The 25,579-nt window shown below is 29.5% G+C and overlaps 2 protein-coding genes across 3 annotated transcripts; one reads left to right on the forward strand and one right to left on the reverse strand.

The window, feature by feature from the left end:
* The first annotated feature begins 146 nt into the window (after positions 1 to 146).
* Positions 147 to 17,989, forward strand: LOC111635633 (phosphatidylinositol N-acetylglucosaminyltransferase subunit H-like). 2 transcript variants are annotated; one of them, XM_023380649.1, is made up of 5 exons: positions 147 to 506; positions 8,177 to 8,255; positions 10,969 to 11,096; positions 11,203 to 11,286; positions 17,188 to 17,989. In XM_023380649.1, exons 1-5 carry the CDS (start codon positions 228 to 230, stop codon positions 17,269 to 17,271), a joined length of 654 nt encoding a protein of 217 aa, XP_023236417.1. In that variant the 5' UTR covers positions 147 to 227; the 3' UTR covers positions 17,272 to 17,989. The 2 variants fall into 2 exon arrangements, with proteins under 2 accessions (XP_023236417.1, XP_023236418.1); XM_023380650.1 differs by lacking the exon at positions 17,188 to 17,989 and adding an exon at positions 16,385 to 17,181.
* A 1,354-nt stretch (positions 17,990 to 19,343) lies between these two features.
* LOC111635637 (adipocyte plasma membrane-associated protein-like) lies at positions 19,344 to 25,571 on the reverse strand. Its single transcript, XM_023380658.1, has 10 exons — positions 25,430 to 25,571; positions 25,009 to 25,123; positions 24,813 to 24,925; positions 24,644 to 24,736; positions 23,426 to 23,542; positions 23,182 to 23,353; positions 22,837 to 22,971; positions 22,504 to 22,777; positions 19,587 to 20,052; positions 19,344 to 19,477 (listed from the first exon to the last, which is right to left on the reverse strand). Exons 2-9 carry the CDS (start codon positions 25,110 to 25,112, stop codon positions 19,852 to 19,854), a joined length of 1,209 nt encoding a protein of 402 aa, XP_023236426.1. The 5' UTR covers positions 25,113 to 25,123; positions 25,430 to 25,571; the 3' UTR covers positions 19,344 to 19,477; positions 19,587 to 19,851.
* Positions 25,572 to 25,579: the final 8 nt, after the last annotated feature.

Raw genomic sequence — 25,579 nt, forward strand, 5'->3', positions numbered from 1 at the left:
CATCCGTAACATATTCGAGACATATTAATTAATTTAATTCTCTTCTATTTATAATAAGTATTAAAATAAAAACAATTATCGTTCAAAATATTTTTCTAAAATTATTATTTTTATAATTTATTCCCGTATGGCAACACTGACTCAGTAGGTTGTTTTCGATATTCGGAGATGTTTGGGATTTTTTTAGAGGAAGTGGTTAAAGTGATAGCGATTAAATTATCTTAGCCATGACCGGACAGAGAAGTAAGTTATTCAGTTGTGTGGTGAATAATGGAAAAATACAAACAGACACTTGCGAAGATAAGCCACGGAAACATTCACTGGTCACTAGTAAAGAATGTCAAGACATTTTCGGTCAAAAATTACTGTTTCAAGCCATTAAACACGATTCTACTTCCTTCTGTAACGAGTATATCATTGAAAGATCTGCATTCAGTGTACGGAGATGGGTATTTTTAACTTTACTCTTCTCTGTTCTTGCCCTGCAGTATGAAGTGTATACTAGAGTAAGTTGTATTCTTTATATCACTGAAAACTATTATATTATTCTAGTCAACATTTTCTCTGCTAGGCATGCAAAATTATCAAAAACATCCACTTGCAACCTTTGGCGTGTTATTCTGCTCTTGCATCTTTGCTTTCGAGTTATGCCGGATACACCTAAAAATTGATTATATTTTTTATGAGGTTGCTTTAGTTGTCTACATAATCGTATATTAAATAAATAGGTTTATTAAATTGCATTGTGTAGTTTTGCGTCGGCCAGAGAAAAATGGTTGCGAATGATGGCATACGTCGCCGTAAAGAGAATTGTTTAAGAAATTGTTTGATGATGATAAATTTAAATGCTTAATGAGCAACTCGAATGTTTTCGACACGTTGAAACCATTCAAATTGTTTATTAAAAGTGTTTAATTCTGTAAAGTGACTGTATTTGACAAACTTGACTGTTCTTAATGGTCGAGTATTTTTCTGCCAAATATCTTTTATGGTTGCACTACTTCAAAATATATTGAATGTTTTGACATCACATTTGATAGCATACTACTTTTCAAGCTACAACTGATTAATTATGGCTGCAACCACGTAACAGATTGAAATAAATAGTATTCACAAATATAAAGGAGTGTATTTCGGTAATAATGCATTGCATAAATCATCCGACAATTGAAAGCTCTAAGCCACGGCATGTTTTCGATTGCTGAAACTGCTATGTGTACTACATTTTTCTAAAACAAATCGGTATCGGTTCAACAATGTAGCAGATATCCCTACCATACCTTTCTAGAATTAGAATTATTGAGTCTACTGAATGCAGCCATTATCTCTTGCTGATGTATTTAGAGCACACGGCTAATATTACACAATAGAAAAAGACAACGGTTTCCCCCCTCTCTCCATTTAGATGTAGAACATATGAGATAGCATGTGGTAAAAAAGGTTAGTGAATGATCGTGTCGATATTATTTTCATTTGTAATTAAATCAGTTATATTTTTAATAATACATTGGTGCATTTTATTAATTGAGCTTAGGGGCAGAATATATTATATATTTTTTTATGATCAACTGGATTGATGTAAAGTAAGATATCATCTACTACTACAAGAATCTGATACAAACTCAGTTTAGACCATTATATCTTTTGGAGGTTAACCGTAATAGAAAAGTTACTTTACAATAAAGTTTGCATTTCTTATTCTAAAATCATTGTTATCTCATATGTAAAACACTTAAATAAAAAATATCAAACTACTGGCAAGTAGAAATCTTTTTATTTTATTTTTATTAGGTCTGTTCTCCCAATTTCATATTCAGTTGTGACATGTATGTAAATGTAAAGTCGATAGCAAGAGTAAATTTTCACATTGTGCCAATCGGCGTGAAGACAATGTGAAAAAATCAAATTTGATGTAATGCATAACCGTGACTAGATCAATTGAATATCGACGTTAATTTAGAAATATGCTTTGAGTAACTTTATTTATTACAAATTTTAATAAATTTCTTGAATTAATTTATCTTAAATAAATAAATATATTGGGCTACAACAAACTCACTAATGCTTGCAATTCTGAATGTATTTTTACTTGTTTTTTTTCTGCTGTCACGACAACCAATAACACAATCTTAGCTTATGCTGGGATCTTTAGGTATACATGTGTAGAAGAGATTAGAAGAAATATCATCTAGCAGCATGGTAGAATTTGAATTTTGACAAGTTTTGGTTGCTTTTCCTCTGTGTGAGTGTGAAAAACTTGATTTTACTTTGATTCATGTCTAACAAAATGTTGGACGATGATATAAATTTTTGTGATGTGGTTTGAAAAAATGAAAGATGGACAGAAAACACTTTCCTCAAATTTGGATATTTCAAACATTAGTGTACTTAATTACCTTATACTAACAGATGAGCCTGGTATTGCTGTGACAAAAAGTAACAATAACAAAGATTAAGATTATTAGATTATAGCCGATCTTACCCATTTTCACAGAGTGCAAGAATTAGGTCCCCGTCTTCCAAGAATAAGTAGAAAATTTTTAGATATCTGCTTATCACACTAGGATAACAATAATCAAGATTCACAGCAACCAGTAACTGGTGCGTAGTACCACTAATTGATGAATAACAAATGTTTTCGTAACCCTTCTGGGTTCTTCAAGTTTACAAATTTGAAAAATAAGCTGGATCTTCTAGAATCATTCATAAATATAAATTCAAACAAAATTGAACATTAAGATGAATAGTTGAAGTAAAGCGAACTTTTATGCATGTGCTCCCCATGTCAACTTTATATATGATGGAACACAAAATATCATTGAGAATTTTTAGAAGGATCTAAAAATATGTTCAATTTCCCACATAAATGCAAAAAAGACATTTAAAATAGTACAGTAGAAGTCAAGTACTTTGGGGTAATCCTTAACCCTCTCTCTCTTCCCCCCACGGTGAAAATTTCAAAAAAATCCTTTCTTAATGTGCATTCTCACAGCATACCCTATTAAAATGCAATGAAAAATGCAAAAAACCACATCTAAAATAGTATAGTAGAAGCTGAGTTTGTCACGGTAAGCCTTAATCCTCTCCCTCTCCCTCGCAAGGGGGGATTTCGAAAAATCCCTTCTTAGTGTACGTTCTCATGACGTACCCTAACTGTATACCAAATTTCAACTTTCAACTCCTAACCGTTTGGGCTCTGTGCTTATTATTATCATTATTAACCCATCTTGATTATATTATAAGTTAATTAATAATTTCATTTATTATATATTATTACATTCATCTCAATTTATCAAAAAAATTAATTAAGTAAAAACAAGAAATTTACTAAATTCTAAAAAATGAAACTTGAAAACTTTTATTTTTACTTTGAGTTTTAAAGTCACTTTTTTTAAGGACAANCTTGAAGTTTGGCAAGTCTCCACATTTGTACTATTTTATTTAAGAAAACAAGCATTTAAACATGCTTGTAATTCTGTAAAATTGAATCTCAGATAATTTCTAGTATTTATGTATTCATGGATGGTATTTGCCCATCTTTAAAAAATCAAAAATATTTCTTTCACATCTTAAATAGTTTAATTTTAGCATGTCTTAATAATAATTTCAATTTAATACATGTTTCAAATTTAATATAGGTACATTCATTGCAAAAAGTTACACAAACAAGTATAAGGACCTTGAATAAGTTCTCGCTGTTTTCCAACAGATGGCGTTACCAGAACCACGTGTGTTTATTTTTAGATGGTGACGCATCTGTAAGGAAGTACAATAAGTGACCTTGAAATTCAGTATACGTCATTTCACCAAAGTGTAAACAACTTATTTTTTCATTGTGTTAAACATGTCTAGTTTCGTGCCAAAAAAAGAGTATTTGCGGGGAATTTTATTGCACTATTTTATTCAAAAAAAATCTGCAGCTGAAGCACACAGAATTCTTGTTGAGACTTACGGCGACCATGCTCTGTCGGAAACAACATGCAGAGATTGGTTTAGACGCTTCAAAAATAATGATTTTGATGTTGAAGATAAAGAACGATCTGGTGCACCAAAAAAGTTTGAAGACAAGGAATTAGAGGCATTACTTCATGAAGACTCATGTCAGACGCTAGCTGAACTTGCAGAATCATTAGGAGTTGATCACACAACAGTTTCGAAACGTTTAAAAGGATTAGGAATGATTCAAAAGCAAGGACATTGGGTGCCGTACGAGTTGAAGCCGAGAGATGTCGAACGGCGTCTTTTCACATGTGAACAGCTGCTTCAACGGCAGAAAAGGAAAGGTTTTCTGCATCGTATCGTGACAGGTGACGAAAAATGGATACACTACGATAACCCTAAGCGTAGAAAATCGTGGGGTAAGCCCGGTCATGCATCAACATCGTCAGCAAGGCCGAATATCCATGGTTCGAAGCTTCTGCTCTGCATTTGGTGGGATCAGCTAGGTGTAGTTTATTACGAGCTGCTCAAACCAAACGAAACTATCACGGGAGATCGCTATCGACTACAATTGATGCGTTTGAGCCAAGCATTGAAGGAAAAACGGCCGCTATATGAGCAGAGACACGACAAAGTGATTTTGCAACATGACAATGCTCGGCCACATGTTGCACAACCGGTGAAAACGTACTTGGAAACGCTTAAATGGGAAGTCCTACCCCACCCGCCATATTCACCAGACATCGCCCCTTCCGATTATCACTTGTTCCGATCGATGTCACATGGCCTGGCTGAGCAGCACTTTCGTTCTTATGAAGATGCCAAAAAATGGGTTGATTCTTGGATAGCCTCAAAAAACGTGTCGTTTTTCCGACATGGAATTCAAATGCTGCCAGAACGATGGGAGAAAGTAGTGGCTAGTGATGGACAATACTTTCAGTGACGTGTTTATTACGACTTTTTTTAAATAAAGTGTTAATTTTCACAAAAAAACAGCGAGAACTTATTCAAGGTCCTTATATAATTATCCATTTTTGTGATGATTGGACAATTCACAGTATCATAAAGTCTCTCCTTGTAATGCTATGAATTGATGTATGGCTGTCTGTTGAATTACAATAGTGATGATAAATTTGAGACACAGTTGTAATAATGTCTTGGTCTTGTGAATTGGTGTCTTGGTGTCATCTTGGTCTTACTAGCAGTTTCTTTTATTTGTCTTTGTTTTTTTTAATTATTTGGCATTTTATAACAATAAAATTATCAGTATTGAGTTCTGATACAGATGTTTTCCTAAAGTGAAGTTATTTCAAATCTTTAAATTGAAACCACAATGAAAGAAATAAAACTTTCTTTATAAAGATTACAAATATTTGTAAATGTCTTTATTTCTGCTAGTACAGTGGGATACTGTTATAGTGAATTGGCAAGGACCACTAGTTTTAGTTCATTTTATCAGAGTTCATTATAACTATGTATCAAAAGAATGATTAAAATACATTGAAAGATACAATAATTCACTCAATATTCAGCAGAATTGCATTTATGAATAACTTTTATTGTCAAAATATTCTTTCAATCACCAGTACAGTGTGTATTTCTATTAATAGAACTTATTAAACTGATTTGCAGTAATCTTATATATCAGTTTAATAAGTTCTATTAATAGAAATACATGCTGTACTGGTGATTGAAAGAATATTTTGATTAAATTAAGGACATTGAGGCATATTAAATTAACTTTTATTGTTCTTTATGACTATCTAATTTTGTACAACTTTGAAAAAATCTCTGATTAACTTTTGTTTGTAGTTCTTAATGAGATTTTTGTTTAGCACTTTCTCCAATTAACAAACATTGTTTGAAAATATATCTGTATCTGATTCTTCTTGAAGTTTGGCAAGTCTCCACATTTGTACTATTTCCAGTGCCATCTTGGCCTCTTCAATACTTGGAGTCCTATTTTGAGTATTGAAAAGGCCATGATGGCTTCACGCTCATCACTTTCTTTTCCTTCCTCTTCATCTTCCTCCATTTTTTTCTTCTGAGACAATCACAGATTGCAAAATTTCATATGTAAGGACTCCTTCTGTAGCAAGATCATTGTCAAAGCTGCAAATGTGACTGAATACAAAAGGGTGAAGATTTCTAGGTTAATGAGGAATGTGAGTCATCAACTATATTAATATCAGTAACTAATACAGTACTGTACTTTCTAGTAAATAAGAAATGTTCTCTAGGAAAAGGAGCAGCACATAGTTTATTGGGTGAATTCCAGTGAACTTTAATTTTAATTTTTTAACAGAATAATTTGGTTCAATGTAACAGTTTCCATTATAACCATTTTCACTATATCCAATGAAAAATGCATTAAAGATCTGACAGATTTGCCAGGACTAGAATGTTCAGTTCAACGAGATTATATTATATCTGAGTTCATTGTATGCAAGTTCCACTGTATTTCAGTTTTATAAATAATGAGTTCTACAAGAATGGACTTTTTGTCAATCTGGAAATGTAGCGAATAGTCTATCATAGCAGTACTCACCAGTACTCATCTTGATTTACACTGATTCTTGTCAACAGTGTTTATTTTTTCGTAATGAAATGTTTCCTCATACAGCATTTTTTCATTTGTAAATTAAATCATATTTTGTGAGAATTTTTAAATTCTTACAAGTTAAAAAAGTGTCATAAAGTATCAGGATCTTATGTCTTAATCTTGAAAATGAATATCTTGTAATTGTCTTGGTTTTTGATCTTGAATTACAAGTCAGTCTTTGTCTTGATCTTGTAAGTTGGAATCTTACTTGACATTATCAGCTCACAGTATGTATCATGGAGGCTGGCTCTTAAAATTGCTAAACTTCTCAAGAGTTCTGCTTTTGCTTAATTACTTGTATAATTGAATTATCATGATAATGTTTTCTAATCATAATTGATTTTTTTTTTCATTTCTAATTGAATTATAAATTTTTCAATTCATTTTTAATATTTGAGAAAAGAGTAGAAATTAAAACAAATCAAACATTGCTAAACCCGATATGTAACATAACTAAACACCAACCATATGCCGAAAATCTATCGAGCTAGTTTTAGGCTAATTACTAAATGAATTACGCAACCAATTTGGCTCTAGAGGTAAGCGTTAGGCGCCATCTCTTATTAATATTAATAATTATAAATTAATTAATTAATTTAAATAATTTATAACCGCTGGGAGAAAAAATCGGCCCGGAACGGGACTCAAACCCACAACTGCTGCTTACCATGCAGATGCATTGCCAGTTACGCTATCCGTGGCTTGCGATGGCCGGTTGAGTGCCTTTGGGGATGTGGGCACTGAATGTGTCCCCAGTCGGTGTTGTAATAACCATCGATGGTTATGTAGTTAGCTTATATACGCTGGAAGAGGAGATCAGACTGGAGGTCTGGATAGTGTAACTGGCAACGCATCTGCACGGTAAGCAGGAGTTGTGGGTTCGAGTCCTGCTCCGGGCCGATTTTTTCTCCCAGCAGTTATAAATTATTTAAATTAGTTAATTTATTTATAATTATTAATATTAATAAGAGATGGTGCCTAACACCTACCTCTAGGGCCAAATTGGTTGCGTAATTCATTTAGTAATTAGCCTAAAACTAGCCTGATAGATTTTCGGCATACGGTTGGTGTTTAGTTAAAACAAATCTACAATAGTATCTATAAACAGAACATACACAGTGGTTTATTAATAATAATGCATTATTCTCTCGTGTTTATGTTGAAATTCTAAAAGTAATGAATTTGAATATTTTTTCAAACTGGAGAAGCTCTGAATTTGTGATATATGAAATGATACTCTAATTTAAATTACTTATCAATAATTATGAGGATCCAAATTGAATTTGAACCAGTATATCTCAGAACAATAGGAGAATATCTTATAACATGAATACTGTGCCAAGTTGTTTGGGTAGGAGTAGAACCTAAAATTTAAAACAGAATATAGATTTAGAATTATAAATCAGATGAAATCTATATTCTATATTAAATTTAAGATCTAAGATATAAAATTTCCTATTCAATATTCTATTATGTTGTGTTGAGATAGAAGCTTAAATTTGTTTATAAATGAAAATATTTATTAGTACAATTTCTAAAATATATTTGTAAAAAATATGTTTTGTAATTATCATTCTTGTTTATGTACTATTTTTTTAATGTATTCATATTTATAAACTTATTTTTATTTTTCAGGATACCAGTTTACTTGGTATCATTCTCATTCTATTATGTGTCATACTAATAGCAAAACTTCATTTAAAGGTGAAGCAAGGTAAGAGTCCATATTTAATTATAAAATTTTGCAAAGAAACTCAAAATTAAATTGCCTGATAAGTTAATAACAGAACTATTCTTTTCAAAATTATTTTATTAATTATATCAATTATTCTGTCTATGAATAAATAATTATATATGAATTTCCAAACAAATTATTTTAATTGTCAGACTATTTACTCAATAAAAATGTAAACATTTTATAATAATTGTAACATTAAGTTTGAAAGTACTTGAAACACAAACATGAACATACGAAACATGTAAACCTTATGTATTAAATAAACTTTAACAAATTACTAAATGGACGTGCACCATAACAACAACAGTGGATAAATTATATGAGAAAATGGTATTTTTCGAGAAACATATAAATTACATTATTAAATATTTTAGGCATTTTATTTATTTAAATAAATCCAAGACTTATACAAATTTGACTTGTAAAGAAGTCTGTTTAAACTTTTTAGAGAATTGACTTCATTTTCTGCATTCTACAAGAATTATACAATGAATTAACAATGCAGATTAGAAATAGGTTTTTATATTTTAGATAATTTATTAGATACTTTTATAATAATTTACATAACATTTTTTATTTTCAGGAAATCATTTATCTAAATATTTAAACATCATTTGTTTTCCTCTATGAAAATTAAAATTTAGTCATAATTATCTAGCTACTGCTTAGGCATATGAAATTGCAGCTTAGAATCATTCATTTAAGTTGAACACTTTATATTCTATAATACACTTATGTAGTTTTAAAAGTTAACATTGATGAAAATACTAATAAATTAAAAAATTATTAATTACTGTAAATATTTATTCTTTTGATTGCTTCACTGTATTACCACTGATTTATGAAGTTATGAGCTCCTAGAGCTTCAAAATATTTTTAAGTTTTATAAATATACAAGACAATCCTATATTAGCTACATTAATGCATGTTCATGTGCTGTAACAGCAATTTTTTTCCCCCTGCCTGCTAAATTTTTCATGAACATTATCACCAAATTCAGTTACTTAGCTGTGCTTTCATGATATCCTCATGCTACATGCTATCCATCTGATTGTGTAAAAATTTCAATTGAAAAAGGCTTTTCTGCTTATCACAGCCTTAAAATGCTGCGTTACACATACAATTGTATATAATTTTTCCTTACTGTTACACCATCGCATACATAACGCACTGGTATCATTTTCAGTAACCTAATGTCATGGAGGCCTCTCATAATTGCCACAAGAAGCAGGTGTGACATGGATATTTGTCAGCTTTGCATAATATAATGATATGTGGTCTGCAAATCACACATAATTATACAGTAGAGCGTCGTTTATCCGAATCAGTTGGGGACTGGGGTTGTTCGAATAACCGATTATGTACGAAAAAATATATTAACCTATCCCATGTTTAAATTTTTCTCCGTTGTGTGTCGCTTCATGTTAAATTTTTGTCGATGTTAAGCCTAACGTAAACTTTTTAAAATAATAATCATGGCTGTTGTATTGTTAAAAATTATTTCTTTATTTTTTACAAACAAAATAAATATATTGAAAAATATAAAAACAAAAAAAATACTTTAGAAGTTGATCTAGTATCAAAAACGTTCGATCAGCATGACACACAGTCCTCAGAATAACACCACACAAAAGTGCCAATGCTGCCAGCTAAAACACATGCACCAGCAAAAAAATATTGGAGTAGTCCAAGATATAGCCAAAGATTGCAGCACCACAGCACTAGCGAAAATTTAAATTTGCCAACTGGAATGCTTTTGGTTAACAGATGTTTCAGATAAATGACACTCTACTGTATTATGCAAAGTGATATGATCTTCAACACTTCAAATGTTTTAATGAAGTTATTTTGTGTCCAAAAAATACAGAAAAATCATTTTCTTATTGTTCTGATAAACATCTTGGCCCCCGTCATTTATTCCTAGCTGAACTCATTTCACATTAGCCCAAGCTATCCACAAAGTGTGAATGGTTCCCATATGCAGCCCAGTCAAGAATGTTGTTTTGTAAATGAAACAAAATACATGCAGAGAAGACACATTACAGGATTTTTCATAATCATCAAATTTGAGGGACACAATTACTTAAAGTGTAATTTTGCATGCAAACTCAGCAGAAAAAGACCACCTTATGCATATGCTCCTGTAAAAAAACTGCATATAATCACAAGTTAACTTTGTTGGACATTAAAAGAAGAAACATTTTTTAGTGTGCATAGGAGTTTTAAAGCACTAGAACATTTTAATAAATGAAATCTATGAAAGAACACTTTTGTTTTTGTTGTTTCATTTTCTCCTTAATAATGAAACAATTTTTGATAAAATGAAATCTAATTTTTCATCCATACTGTTTTTGTCATTTAATATTTTGAAGGCTTGACAAAATGATCAATTAAACATTATTATAACTTTGTCCTCTTCTAATAGTATCTAATGGATTCTTAATTTTTTTTTTTGTTTTGAAAAGTTAATTAACAATAATTTTTATATTTAGAATATTTAACAAGTAATTACTTAATATAATTAATTGTTTGCACTTGTTATTTTTTTATTTATTTTATTTTAAATTTTAAAAGTTCCTTGTGAAGAAAACTAATTGAACATTTATATAACTTTCATTGTATAATGTTGATTTAAAATTACTAATAAAATAGTCTAATGATTAAATTGTTGATCCTTAAATATTTACAGAATCTCTGTTAGTAATTACTTCAATAGGATTGCAGTTCACAACAACTTTTGTGACTGGTCGACAGAATTCAAAGTTTATTCATCAATGTCATATAAAAGATGTTGTTATTAACGAAGGAATAACAATGGTAAGTTTTATTTATTTTTATAAGATTTAAAAAATAGACTTTACTTGCTTTACAAAATGACAGTTTTGTATTTATTACAAATTTTTTATTTTATTTTTATATCTAGCATAGGGTAATATTTTATTTGGCGGTACTTTTAAAAGATGCTAGTCAGCCACTGGGTATAGGAAAAATTTTACCATTATTTCAAGTAAGAATTTTTTAATGTGTGTGTATATATAATTGTTTAATAGATTTTATTGAGTTCAAAAAGTCAGACATTGTGTGGACAATGTGATTTGAAAATGTACAAATTATAAAGATAGGCTTAGGCATTGTTGATTTGGCTAGACAAATTAGGCTTCAAATGCTTATTTTTTTAATAAAATCAAACATAGACACTTAAATTCTTACAAGATCATTAAAAATATATTATTTATACTTTGATTTTTAAAATTTAATTTGCATAAGGGTAGGCAAAGAATCTCTAAAGAAAAATCAACTCCACTATTGTTAATTGTGTTCTGAAAGTTGTGAATAGACAAATAGAAGACTAGAATGTTCCTGTTTTGCACATTTATTTCTTCAAAAACTAGTTGTATGGAATATGAAAACACAACAAAAATACCCAAAACCAATAAAAGGAATAAAATTATGTAATGATACAAACGTTTTTGTGAATTTTTAACAAACATTGTCAGGTATACATTGTTCTGTTTGGTATTCATTAATGAATTGTTATTTCTAACATTGATGATTGTTAGAAACAGACAAAAACGTTTGTATCATTAAATAATTTTATTCCTTTTACTGGTTTTAGGTAAATGTTCAAATTTTTGTGAGATAAATTTAAACCAATTTATAATTAATTTGCTTGTTTTCAATGTTCATTTTTGTTAGTGGACATCATAATAGACTTTTTGGAAACATGCATTTGAAAATTAGTTTTCATTATTTTTATCTTATTTTTGAAAAATAAGACAAGAAAAATATAATTTATATACCAAAGTTTTATAGACCAAAACTTCATTCCTTATGTTAAGACAGTGTTTTCCTCCCTTTACCTTTTCTTGAAATAGCTTTTCTTAAAAGATCATTAACAATCTGAGAGGACTTGTTTCTATATTAAATTCATTGACTGACTAGAAAACTTATACTGTGTTAAGAAGAATTTGATTATTAATCAGATTCTTATTAACAATGTATTATCATTAGTATCAAAGTTAACATAATATCAACATTATTATTCAATTCTTAACATTTTCTTTTCAGAATTATAATTTATTCTGTTTAATTTCTAAGTACTATATTATAATTTTGTGCAGATAACCTATGGGTTGTGTGTTTAAAATGCAGTTTGAAACTGGGTGTGGGATATGCATTGAAGTAGGTAATTTGCCAATTTTAAATTGTAATTATCAACTCGTGAAATATTGGGTTGTTTGGAAAGTAATAGTCGTTTTCTTTTTCCATGGAAAAAAAACAATATTTTTATAATAAATAAATATTTTATTGAATTATATATTGACAATTTTGTTCAAATACCTGTTGCCATCATTTCTGGTAGTAGCATGATTCCACGTTCATAAAAGTTTTGATCTTTGCTTACAAAAAACTGATCCAAGTGATTTTTGACATTGTCACTTCAAGTAAATGTCTTACAGTTTAAAAAATTTTGTATAGATTGGAACAAGTAATAATCTGAGGGTGCCTGATCTAGCAAATATGGTTGGTATGATAGCTGGTCCCATCTAAGCTATAACAGTTTCTGATGAGTTACCAAACTTGTGTGAAATTTGGCATTATCATGGTAAAACACTACACCTTTTTTGTTGATCAATTCTGGCCTTTTCTCTGTGTGATGATATTATTCAATTTGTTTACTCGATGGCAGTACACTTTTGAATCAATTGTTAAATTGTCTGGTAAAAGCTCCAAAATAAATTTCCTTAAAATCCCACCAAAGAGAGCATCTCTCTTTAAGAACGTGTGGAACCCATATATCGAGCTTTGAAACAAAACCAATTTGTTTCAAGTAATCATAAACAGTTTAATTTGACATATTTAATCTCTTAGTGATTTCACCTGTTGTTATTCACCAGTTTGCTTCAATCAGTACTTTTATTTTGTTTTCATTGGCTTCAACTGGCTATTCAGAATGTGGTGCATCTTCAATATTGAAATAGTGAGAATGAAATTTTGCAAACCAGTTTTGGCACTGTCTTTCTCTCAACACATCTTCTCCATATATGTATCACAATTTTTTTCTTGCTTGAACAGCATTTTGATTTTTTTGTAATAAAAAAGCAAAATATGCCGAAAATGATGCTTTCAATTTTCCATATTTAATGGGATACTGAAAGGAAAAAAAACAATTGTATAGAACCAAACAAAATTTTTTACAAATAAGCCTTAAAATGCCAGCTATCAAAGTATATAATGAAAATTTGGTTTAAAATGAAATTGGCTGGTAAAAATACATCTAATTACTCTAGACATATAAAAAGCTATTGGGTTGTTCAAGTAATTTCATTTTTTATTACTAAAGTCACTAAATAGCTTTTTTTAATCACATTTTTCTAAAAATGCTTTGTGTCACAAACATATTTATCTGTTATTTTAGAGGATCTGGATTGTTAAGACACCTTATGTGATAATTGTCATTACAATAAGCTATAAATTCATTTCTCTTTATTTTATAAAATTATTTTAGTTATCAAAATTCATTATATACATTTAAAATAACAATCCTCACTTGACTAAATAAAATGAAATATTCCACACTCATTTTGCTAACAAAATTGCAATTGAAGATGATGGAGCAAATTAAAAAGCTGTAATTATAATTTTGGTTTAACTTTAATTAATATAAAATGAATTTATATGCTGTAAAGGAACACGCATGTCTAATTTAAGATATTATTTAATAACTTTTGAGTTAGAAGATAAAATGAAAATTTATTTTAATATGTTTTTAAACAATAATTAGATGACTAAAACAGAATCTCTTCATTTCATTCAATGGCCTGACCTTTGTTAATCCATCCTTTACCATGTAAGGAAGCACACATTAATTGAAAGTGTTGGCTGCCAAAGCACAAAATCCTTTATCAAATCACTTTCTATTTTGACATGTATTATTATTAGATAATTTTAATACTTTGTTATATTTATTTTATATTTAATCTTTTTTATCTTAATTTTAAGAGTGATTTATTCATTTTTGTTTTGTTCTTCTTTTTCTGTTCTGACAATTGTAATTATTCTTAAACATTTCTGCTAGTGAAAAATCTGTTAACATTTTCAGCTAATTGGCACAATGAATTTCTTGAGGTAACACGCTTAAATTTCTCTTTCTTATCTATGAAAAATATACTTTCTAATAGCATTCTTAAATTATTATAATTAATTTTGAAATTTTTCTTACAATAAATAAATGAAGGAATGCATAAAGACAGCAGTTGATAGCAGCAAATTATCTTGTTTTAATGATTACTGTTCTTGTTTTACAAAATGACAAATGGCAAAATACTTCATTGGCAGGCATCAAATTTACTATGCAAAAATCAATTATTTTTCACTTTCACTAGTGAATTCGTATTGGAACTAAGCTGGAATTCTCCAAAGCAAACTAGAGCCGTGCAATTGACTCTAAAACCATGTCATTGGGTATTACGTATGTTTAAATTATTTTCTATTTAAGAACAATTAAGTTTATTTTAACATTTAATATTACTTAGTAAATAAATCAAAAAATAGGGAAATATGAAACAATTTTGTAGTTTGGTAGATATTTGTATTTTAGAAAGAATCCTCTAATTTCATCTGTCAGAGTACTCAATTTTTTCATTTCAGCTTTTTTATGATTTTCTATTACATTTTATTGTAGGTGTAAAACGTTTTAATATTTGAGATGGTATTTTCTAAAATGCATACCAGTAAGCACCCTGCTTTTAATAGTTGTTCTGGAGGCATGGTATATAACTTACAGTGAGATGGATTATGTAGAGGTTTTATTTCTGTTTTAGCAATTTTCTGTAAGGAATACACAGTTCTGAGTTATGTGCACAAGATTAAAGTAATTTAAATGTATGTAAATATAACTGAATTTTTATATTTTTATGTAAACTGTAAGTGTTTAAATACTGTCAAACCATCTTTTGACTGTTCTTTTTAATGAAAAATGCCTTTGAATCCAAAATTTATTTATAACTATAATCTTCTGATGATAAGAAAGTTTATATTGTTTATTCATTAACAGTGAAAAAACTTTGGAAACTTTTTGGTTCAAATTTTGAAAGCCTGAAAAATTGAAACAAAATATATAGTTTTAACATTATAAATTGTAATATTATAAACAATATATTTGTTACTGTTTTGCAAAAAATTGTGGCTAAATGCTATCTGAATAATTAATTTGAGATGAAAATATTCTCCAGCTCACAAGAAAAAAATAATAGTGTTTCCTTTAATGATTAAGTAATAATACTGAGTTCAGATTTTTAGGTCTATTTCACACTTAAGACCATTCTATAAAATTTGAAAAATTCCTGACAATTCCAGAACATTCTGAGCATGCTTAGAAAGCATATTCTTTGTATTTATGTTTTCCTTGAACAGATATGGGAAGTCTTTTGTAATCAGAAGACCACATCTTATTTCAGACGAATTTCATAAGGTCTCATATTACATAACTGGTTGCATAAGTGTGTACAGTACATATGCAAAAATATATATTAAAAGTTTATTTTTTGCTCCTTTCTTCAATAAAAACATCTAAGTTCAAAATATTGGGTACAATTTGTTAATAGAAAATTATTTAACATGTATGTGAATGTTATTGTTGTTTGAGAGTCCTTTGTTATGACCACCAATGCCTTGAGCAAAATTTTATTTTTGGTGCTATTTTTTTTAGAAAAATTACAATAGAAATGGTGGTTACTTTAACCAACATTGAAAATAAGAATATAATACTGATCAATTTTTGATATCTTATTTTAGAAGCCTTGTGCCTGTGTACCTATTACACCTGCCTGGTTACTGATGACCCACAAATGATAATGTTAAATATCTGGATAATTCTTTCAATTTTACTGTTTGATCTGTAAAGTTCTGCAGTACATATATGCATTAAAGAGTAAAATTGAATAAATGTATTTAAATCACATTTTACTGCATATACTTATGCAAAACTTAGTAGTACCTTAGTTTTCGTAGATAATTGTCTGAAAATCGATGAAATTTGAAATAGATGAAAACCAAGAAATTTTTCCATATGAATCAACGTAAATCCAATTAATTCGTTCTAGATGCTCCAAAACACATTTTACAGAGAATAAATATAGTGTTAATTTCTTATTGTTTTTACTATTAAATATAAAAAAACATGGCATTTACTTTTCTGAAGATTCTTCTTGGCGTATGGAAGACAACGAAGGGGGAGAGGGGGGAAACACATGGGTCACCCTTTGTTTTTGCAAAATTACATGTGGGCATGCCGTCGAAAATCGAGACAAAATAACCAAAGTCAACAAAAACCAAGGTATTAATATATATGCAGTGAATGTGATATAAACAAAAAAATTGAATAAATGTATTTAAATTATTCATACAAGAAAGTTGCAAAATCTGTTTCTCATGTAGTTCATTTCTATTTTAAATGAATGTTTGATTTAATAACAAAGGTTAGGACATCCAAACACTAAAAATCATATAATGTATGTGACTGTGTGTCTAGATAGCCTTACCTTAAAAAAGAATTTACTAAGACACGTGGCTTAAGGAGTTATGTCATCTTTGTAGTTTTTTCATTTTAATTGGGTCCTCCATTTAATTTCTACAAAATGCAAATTTAAAAAATATATGGAAACATATGTAAATTGATGCTAGTTTTTTGTAAAATAAGTTGGAGAGTGACTGTATTGTTTGAGTCATAACCTGATCAAATTTTTAAATACACAATTGTTCAAATTATCACATTTACTAGCAAGGTCACTGCCCTTTACTTTCAATTCATAAGAGGAAAAAGGATTTTGCAGTTAAAGAGGTTTGGCTGTATTTAAAGACTGAAATGATTCAATTAAAAATTAATTTGTCTGAAATGATTTTCCAGCATACCTTTCCAAGATTGGAATGTTTAGAACAAATTTATACAGGAATTCATATTTCACTTTTTGGAAATTATTCAAACAGATGAATTGTCCAATTGAACCAATTCAGTATTAATGATTAACATGGTTAAATAGTCTTTTAAATGGACATCTTGTTTTATAGATAAATGTCTTCCATTCTTTGGTTGTAAAGTTTAATATTTTAAAAACTGGTTAATTTAAATTATAAATTTTATTTTTATATGAATGATATCATTAGTTTATATAGTAACTTATCACACATATTCATTGTGTTCTAGTCTAATGTTATAATTTTTGTAACATTTTAATCCTAATTAATGTGTTTGGTTTTGGTCATACACAATTGTAAAGAAGAATTTTAAAGATCTTGATTATCAAATTTTAATGAATAAAAATTGAATAAATTGTGTCAACTAACAGATTGACTATAAAAGCTAGCACTGTAATATTGTAATTCAAAACTTTATAATGTACATTTATCATTGCATTTTGAATTTTACTGAGAATATGTAGACATGTTTAATATATATGTGAATTTATTCTTTATTAAATGAAGAAAATGTTAAAAACTGCATAGAGATTGGAAATATACAAAACAAAGTAAATTTATTGTTGAATTTTATAATAGTAAATACTATAAATTACTCAGGAATTGCATTTCTTGCACTTGCTGTTGGATAGGATGATGCAGTTGTTGTACTTTGGTATTTTATGCAGCAAATTAAAAAACATAAGCAGATTTTAAAGCTTGATAACAATTTATTCTTTGTAAGAAATTTTATATTAATTAATTTATTCTAAGTTTAACTATTTAATTTTGTATTATAATACAAAATATTAAAATTTTTTTTTTGGTAAATGTATATTGAGAAATAAAGTCTTTAAAGATTAAGTAGTTTGGATTGAGGTTTTATTTCTCATCTCTTGTCTGTGTGTGTCTTCTTACTTGAATTTGGATTGGCAACAGCATGTCCAAAACTTTTTCTGATATAATTACAATGTACAATGTCAATTGCATTCTTGAGTTCAAAGTTATCTGTTATAGTTGTAATAATAAGTTACACCTTGTCTTTTGTAACTTAAGTTCGGGGTATTACTGTATTTTGCCTTTAAGCAATAGGTGGGACCGAGCAGTAACTGCGTAAGTCAGGGTATAATTTCGCATATAAATACATACAAATAATTTTTAATTGGGGCCGGAGACTAAAGAAAATAATTTAGAAAAAAAATGTTTAATAAAATCTTAGCTAATACATATGTATAACAAATTAGGCCTATATTATTTTACAATTTTTCACATTTACTTGATTATTACACCATAATTTTAACATTGTTTCCATCTTAGCAATAATACTGTGATGTTTATGAATGATGCTTGAATTTAAAGATTGAGCATTTTTCACAGCTTCGAGAATTTTTTCTTTGCCTTTTATAATTGTTCTGACCAATAATTCTGGTGCCAATTCACAAATTTTCATTTTTGTATCAAAGTCTTTGATAATAACGAGTTAAACGCGTTAGTAACGAAATAGGAATAACGATGACTTCATTCTCACTTAACTCGTTCGACTTTATGAACATACCCAACGTTAAACTTTACATTCCAAAGATAAAGTTTTTCTTTTCTTGTTTGATGCAAAGAATCAGTTCTACTTCGTTTGGATGACATAGTAGAGTCTCTCGAGTCTCCGTAGATATAACAAACACAGCTACAATTTATTTTGTGTTATTTATATCTATGTGTGGATTCCGCGCAACACATCTGAACATGTAAGCTGAACAATAGTCTGGGAGGAGTGAGTAATCAAGGGTTGCATGGTGCTCAAACAAAGACGAATCAACGAGATTTGAAAATCGCGTAACTCCGGGTATTACTGTATACAAAATGGCCACTATTTGTTGTCATGTTAAACAATGTTTGATCTAAAAGTTATTCGACCAATTTTTTTTTTGTGGCATATATACTACACAGAAAAATACAGGAAACTAACATTTATATTTTTCAGTTTTTTTATTGATAAAAATATTTTTTTTTGTTTTGGTCAACAATGAATTTAGTATTCTCAAATGAGCATTACTACATTGAATTTTATTTTCCCACAATTATCTTTTCTGTCTTATATTTATATCTAATGTATTCTGCAATAATTTTGAACTGAAAAGATTCTCTTTCTCTGCATATAATTTAGTCGCAACACCTGTTTTTTTAGTGAACCATATAAAATCGAACAATAGATATTGGCACGTTTCATCAAATGTTTTTAATTTATGCTGTAAATAATGGTAAATATTTCCATCATAATAATAGATCAGTTAAATTGCAATTTATCATCAATTGCTATGTAAATTTTCTAAAAAGTATAAGAATATAAGATTATACCTTAAAATTATAAAATTTTGTTGAGAAGAGTTGTAAAGTAATTACATAAATTTCACATCACAATATATACAAAGTATAATGCTACAAATAATGAATTCAAATCATATATACAGTAACTAGAATCTAAATCTATAAAATCTGCAAGTATTTAGTTTTTCAAATATGATTACTTTACCTAAACTAAGATTTATGTAACAATTTTATTATTTATCAATAGTAGAAATTACTTATTTGATTATAAAGGCATGTACCATTCTACGTCTAGTTATGATAACTTTAACCTTCCTAGATAATGGTTGACAAACGAACCAATGTACAGATGTTTGTTATATTCCAATACTTCCGACGGGAATTTAATTTTCTCGTCCGGAGAAAAGAAATTTCTTAAGATCTTTCCCTCGGAATCTAGCTCTAAGACCATGCCGGGCATGTGGAAGAGATCTTCTCCGAATCGTCCCGATCTAATCTGGATAAAAATAAATAAATAAATTTTTAAAATATAAACTTTCCTTATTCAACAGTCTATTCATTTAAAGTGAATGTATAAGTAATCTGATATTCAACTTTAATTGATTGAAAAAACATAATTGACTTTTTTTTTTATTCATAGTTTTGTACAAATTCAACACAAAAATATTTTTTATTGCATTAGTCTTTCTTGTCAGATTTCTTTACAGATATTTCCATAAATATAACATGCAAGTAATGGACACTGTAAGAGTATAGTTAAAATAAAAAATATTTTTGGCAACAATTTACTTTTAAAGAGAAATATTTATTAACCTTCAAAATAAAATGGTCAGAGTAATAGCAATCTAGTAATAAAATTAATTAGTGTCAGGAAATTATTGCCAACCACAGTTTACAGAAAAAATTGTCAAGGTCTCATAACAATGTTGAATTATTGAATGATCTAGCAATATTACACACACTGAAATTTTTGAAAAAGGGAGCCATGAAACACACAAAAAAATGATTCAAACGTATGCTCAAACCAACAAGCATTTCACAAAATGAAATTTTCGCTTTTCTTTGAAAATGATTAGATTTTTAAGTAAATATAGTTATAGATATCTAATTCAGTTTTGAATTTTCTAGCTTGATTATCTACAAAATAAGGAAGTGTACTATGATCTGTTGGATTAGTAGTAATGGCTGTTAAATATTCTTAAATTAAAAACATCATGTTCATTAGACCTTAATTGAATCAGGCTTCCAAATCTATCCATTAGGAAGTTATAAAAAAATTCGAACAATTTTCCTTCTACGAACATAAATGCGCTTAATGCGTGCCAAATTTATATAACAATCATGTTGTAAATCTAGTTTTCCTTGTGAAAAGTAGAAATAAACTTTTTATTTATGAGTTTTAGAATTTTGGTGAATTGAGTTTTAGAATGTTTAGATACTGGATTTTCAAAATAGGTCATTCCAAAAACTACTACTTTAATTAATTATAAGAAAAAAGTTGTTGAAAAGTTACTCCTATTTCTGACCTTTGACATTGTTTTGGTAAATTAGCAATAGCAAATAGATAAATGAGTTCTTCTTATAATTAAAATACACTAGGTTAAGAGGTGCTTGTTATTGTCCAGGCAAAGAGTAACTTGACAGAATAACAGAAAAATGCAAATGTTATTTCTGTGTGTGTTTTCCTTCCTGAGTTTTTGTTGAAAGTTTTGTATGGATACATCAGTGGTTAGTGTAGATGTGCTGTATACTTTTTCAATTTGAAATGAATAAAAAAAAAGTAACAAGTTGTTTAAATTTTCCTCTCTTATAAAACGTTTTTAAATAAAATATGATAGTGTTTTTAATTATTAAAAAATGGCTAAAAGCTTAATTTTGAGGGAAGGGATGGGTTTTATAAAAAAAAAACGTAAATGATAATGAGTAAAATCGTCAGTCAGATACTATTCGAGATACGACCTTTAATCAAAATTTAATAGCATCGATCCCCCAATAAACAAACCACCCTGCAAAATTTCAGGAAAAAGCACAGGAGTTAAGGTTCAAAATCGTACTCCCCAGACACTAATATCTATAACTACAGGAAAAAAAAACCCGAATTTTTTTTGCATTTCTCAACGTTAAGGTGGGTCATTTTGACCCCCTCCCGAAAGATTTTTACATTTCCTCTGTTATATCAGCCGGGAAAGTAAATATAATAATTTTTGGGCAGTTTGCCATGTTAAGGTAATTAATTAGTCGAACACGGTAAAGAAAATTTACCGAGGTCAAACATCAGATTTTCAAGGTGAGAGAGAGAGAAGAAATATTAGAGGAAAAATACAAAAAACTTTTTATCCATACTTCGGAAAATTATTTCAAGTAAAAATATAGTAAGTTTATTTTCACTTATTTTGCAGTTTAATTCCTATTATTATAATGCCAACATAACAATTCGGTCGCGCTTTTTTAACAGAAGACAAGGTTTAAAACCTGTAATTTATTTATCAGTTGGAGTAAGATGATGCTACTGAGAGGTTGCATTTAGTCGAGTGAGAAATCTTGAAGACACGATTATAAATGCACCATTCCCTCTCAGTCGAATTGTTTCAATCCAAGAGTCAACAGCGTTTATATTGAGAAATCAATTTTTAGAGCATTTACTTAAGATAAGGATTCATCTCAGAGGTGTGATAGTTTGTAAACATACAATAGAAGTGTATGCGCAGCAAGCTTTAGACTCTTATGTATATCACTTTAGACACACACAATGCCATTTTTTTCTATTTATGAATAAAAACTCATTTCTGATGACGCACGCTCAGACTATACTTGCATCAGGTTTCTTCTAGTTTTAATATACTTTTTGTGATTTTATTCATACTGCTTTTTTGAGTTAAACTTTTAGCGATGGTTCTATCGAATAATTTATTTGTAAAGAAGAGCAATGGAGTATTGAGAAACTTACCAAAAAGGCGAAACGTCTGAACGAAGCGAAAGGCAAATAATCAGCCACCCGCTGCAAAAATGAACCTACGGCAAACAGCGTCTTGACCATGTACTTTAAGATTAAGGGATATTCCAAAAATCTATCGACTATAAGAGGATGAGTCGAATTTCGAGCAGACGCTATGGCCACCCAGTATCCTCCTCTGCTACTTGGTCTAATGTTATCTGGTTCTCCGGGAAGATTATCCACGAATACGTCCGTAGTTCCTTTCTTGGCACCCTTAAGATAATACCTGAAATTCGTGATGATTACCGAACTGTTAATATTCAGCAAGTAGAACTTACAACTGACCTTAATATTCTTCTTTCGACAATTTCGGAGACTAGAATGAAATCTCCTCTTTTGGATATCTGAATGCCATTGGGAAAGCCAATGTTTCTCATGATGACTTCGGCTTCGTTGGTTTTCGGATTGAATTTAATAACTCTAAAATGAAAATAAGTTAATTTTAGAATATATTAGTGGCAGAAAACAAATACTAAAATAGCACATGTTTGTGTCCGGGTCAAAACTAAACAATTTAAAAATTACAAAATCTTGTTTGATCCTGAAATTAAGCCGGTGAGTTTTTTTTATAAATTTATATTTTGAAGCTATATTTGAATTTATTATGTAGATTAAGTATATTATAGTCACCTTCCACTCTTATCAAATTCTGCTGCTATGTATAGAACTTCATCCACTTCCCATTTTGCACTGGCATCTGTTATGTATATGTTACCTTCTTCGTCCATAGTTAAATCATCTGGAAATACCATCGGTCTTCCTTCTATATTTCGATACGTAGGCAGTAGAGGGGTCACCAATCCTATTTAAAAGTAAACCAGAGCTTGTATTCGTTGCGTTTATTGCGATTTTCAATAGGACGATTCAACTTCACCTGTTTTCACGTCGATTCTGTGGATGCCAAATACGGCATCTACCGCATACAAATTGCCATTTTTATCGAAACGTAAGCCCAGAGGACGTCCACAAACGTGGCTCTGCCAACCTCCCTCTGTCAAAAATTCATAAAGTGTTAAATACAGTCAACCCCCGGTTAAACCTCCACTCCGGGTTTTCAGCCAAAAGTCTGGGAAAAACGATTTGTTCCATATTAAATCGATGTTTTAAATCGCGGATGGCGGTTTATACTAAAAAAATCATTTTCCATACAAAATATTTCGGATAAACTGCCATAATTTTTTTATTGTCACAAAAATTGAGGTAAAATACTGTGGGAACGGGAGTTTCCAGCAATTTTAAAATGTAAATAGACGGACGATAGGAGATATTTTAAACCAAAAAAGCAAATGGGTGAATGCAGAATAGAGCCATTAGAGAAATAAAAACTGGAAAATACCGTTACTAAAAGATTCGCAAAGTCTTGTTGTTTTACAAATTTCGATCCTTCTATTTATTGCCATTACAAGTACGATAAAAAAGGATGGATGACATCCCTACTTTTGCAAGAATTTATTGAAAATTTTAATAGGGATACGAAGAGAGAAAACCGTAATCCCCCGCTATCCTAAGACAGTCAATCCGTGTAATGTGGAAATACAATTCTTTCTAGCAAATTGCACGGGACTTCGGCAACCACTTCACGCCAGCAAATAGAAAGTTTTAAATTAACTGCAAACGCCACCAAATAAGGAAAATTATGGAATGCATCAATGATGAAATCCCTATTGAAATATTCCCGGAGTATGCACTGTTGCTAATTTATAAATCGTGGCACGAAATGACATCCAGGACAGTAAATGATCCGATATATTTATCTCCAAGACTCGAGGAAATAACGTAGTTCAAACTACTTTGGACGGGAACTTTTTAAGCGTAAAACACCAAATGTAATATAAATGAAGGAAAAGTAATGGATATAATTATCCCGTCATCCTTATTTGCGTGCCTTTTTATATAAATCCGCCACCCACATCTTTCCATTACGGATCGAAAAGGGGGTTGACTGTATTTTTATTATGACGAGATTTCATACTACTGTTTATCTGTCAAGATATTAAATTGAACTTCAATCGTACAGTTCATTAGATAAATAAATATAAGTGTTAGGAAATAACAGATTTTCGTCTAAATTATTTAAATAAAATTCATTTACCGCAATCTTTTCCTATTCTAGTCACGATTTCCATTTTTCCTTCTTTAGTGAATTTCACAATATTTCCATTTTCTAAACCGCTGTAAATGGTACCTTTAGACAAGGAAATGCAAGCATTTTAAATGGGTTAAAAACAATATAAATATTCACACAAAATTATAAAAATAACCATTTAATACTGCTAGAGATTCTGGTCCGAGTGCTTCTCCTTCGAACAATCTCTGGGCACCGCTTAAATCTCGATTATAAGAAAGAGCACCTTCAAAATTCGGCAGAGAGACACTAGAGAATAAGATAAACAGTAATTAATACTAGAAATATTTATTCTTTTTACCTCTATAAAAACTAAAAAGATTTAGATTTACCTTTTAATATTTGGATTGAAGTCTAATTTTGTCATGTTTCCGATTATGACGAGCAGCAGCGGGACCACGGCCGGCCATAATGACAATTTTCCGATTTTGGACATTTTCTACGGACCTAAACGATAATTTTAGGTGGATTCCGATGTGAAAATCTCGTTGCTTTTATCAAAATGTCGTCATTAGATCTTATTGGAGAGATAATTCGTGTTATAAGATACCGAAACTTGAGGTCACGCCGATAAGGAATCGTATATTATGCCTTATCGTTAATAAAAACTGCGTTAAAACGAGGTTTTATGCAAATAACTCACCCTTCTCGAAAGTGAATGCATTTTTATAATATATTTTCATATAAAATCGCTTTCTCTCCAGAAATGTGCTTTAGATTAAACAGATATAATACGCACGAAGCCTTACTTACCTTTAATTACAGCCTAGATAATATTATAATGGAGAAAACAGGTCCGACATACAGACGCACCCCAATTAACTTTCACTTTTTTTAATGCAATATTCTCTACACTTAACAAACTAGGTCGCTCTGTAACACATTTAACATTTTATTTTTTTT

This window comes from Centruroides sculpturatus, unplaced genomic scaffold (assembly GCF_000671375.1).
Source record: "Centruroides sculpturatus isolate CEXI.00-Female unplaced genomic scaffold, Cexi_2.0 scaffold1025, whole genome shotgun sequence".
Lineage (NCBI taxonomy): Eukaryota > Metazoa > Arthropoda > Arachnida > Scorpiones > Buthidae > Centruroides > Centruroides sculpturatus.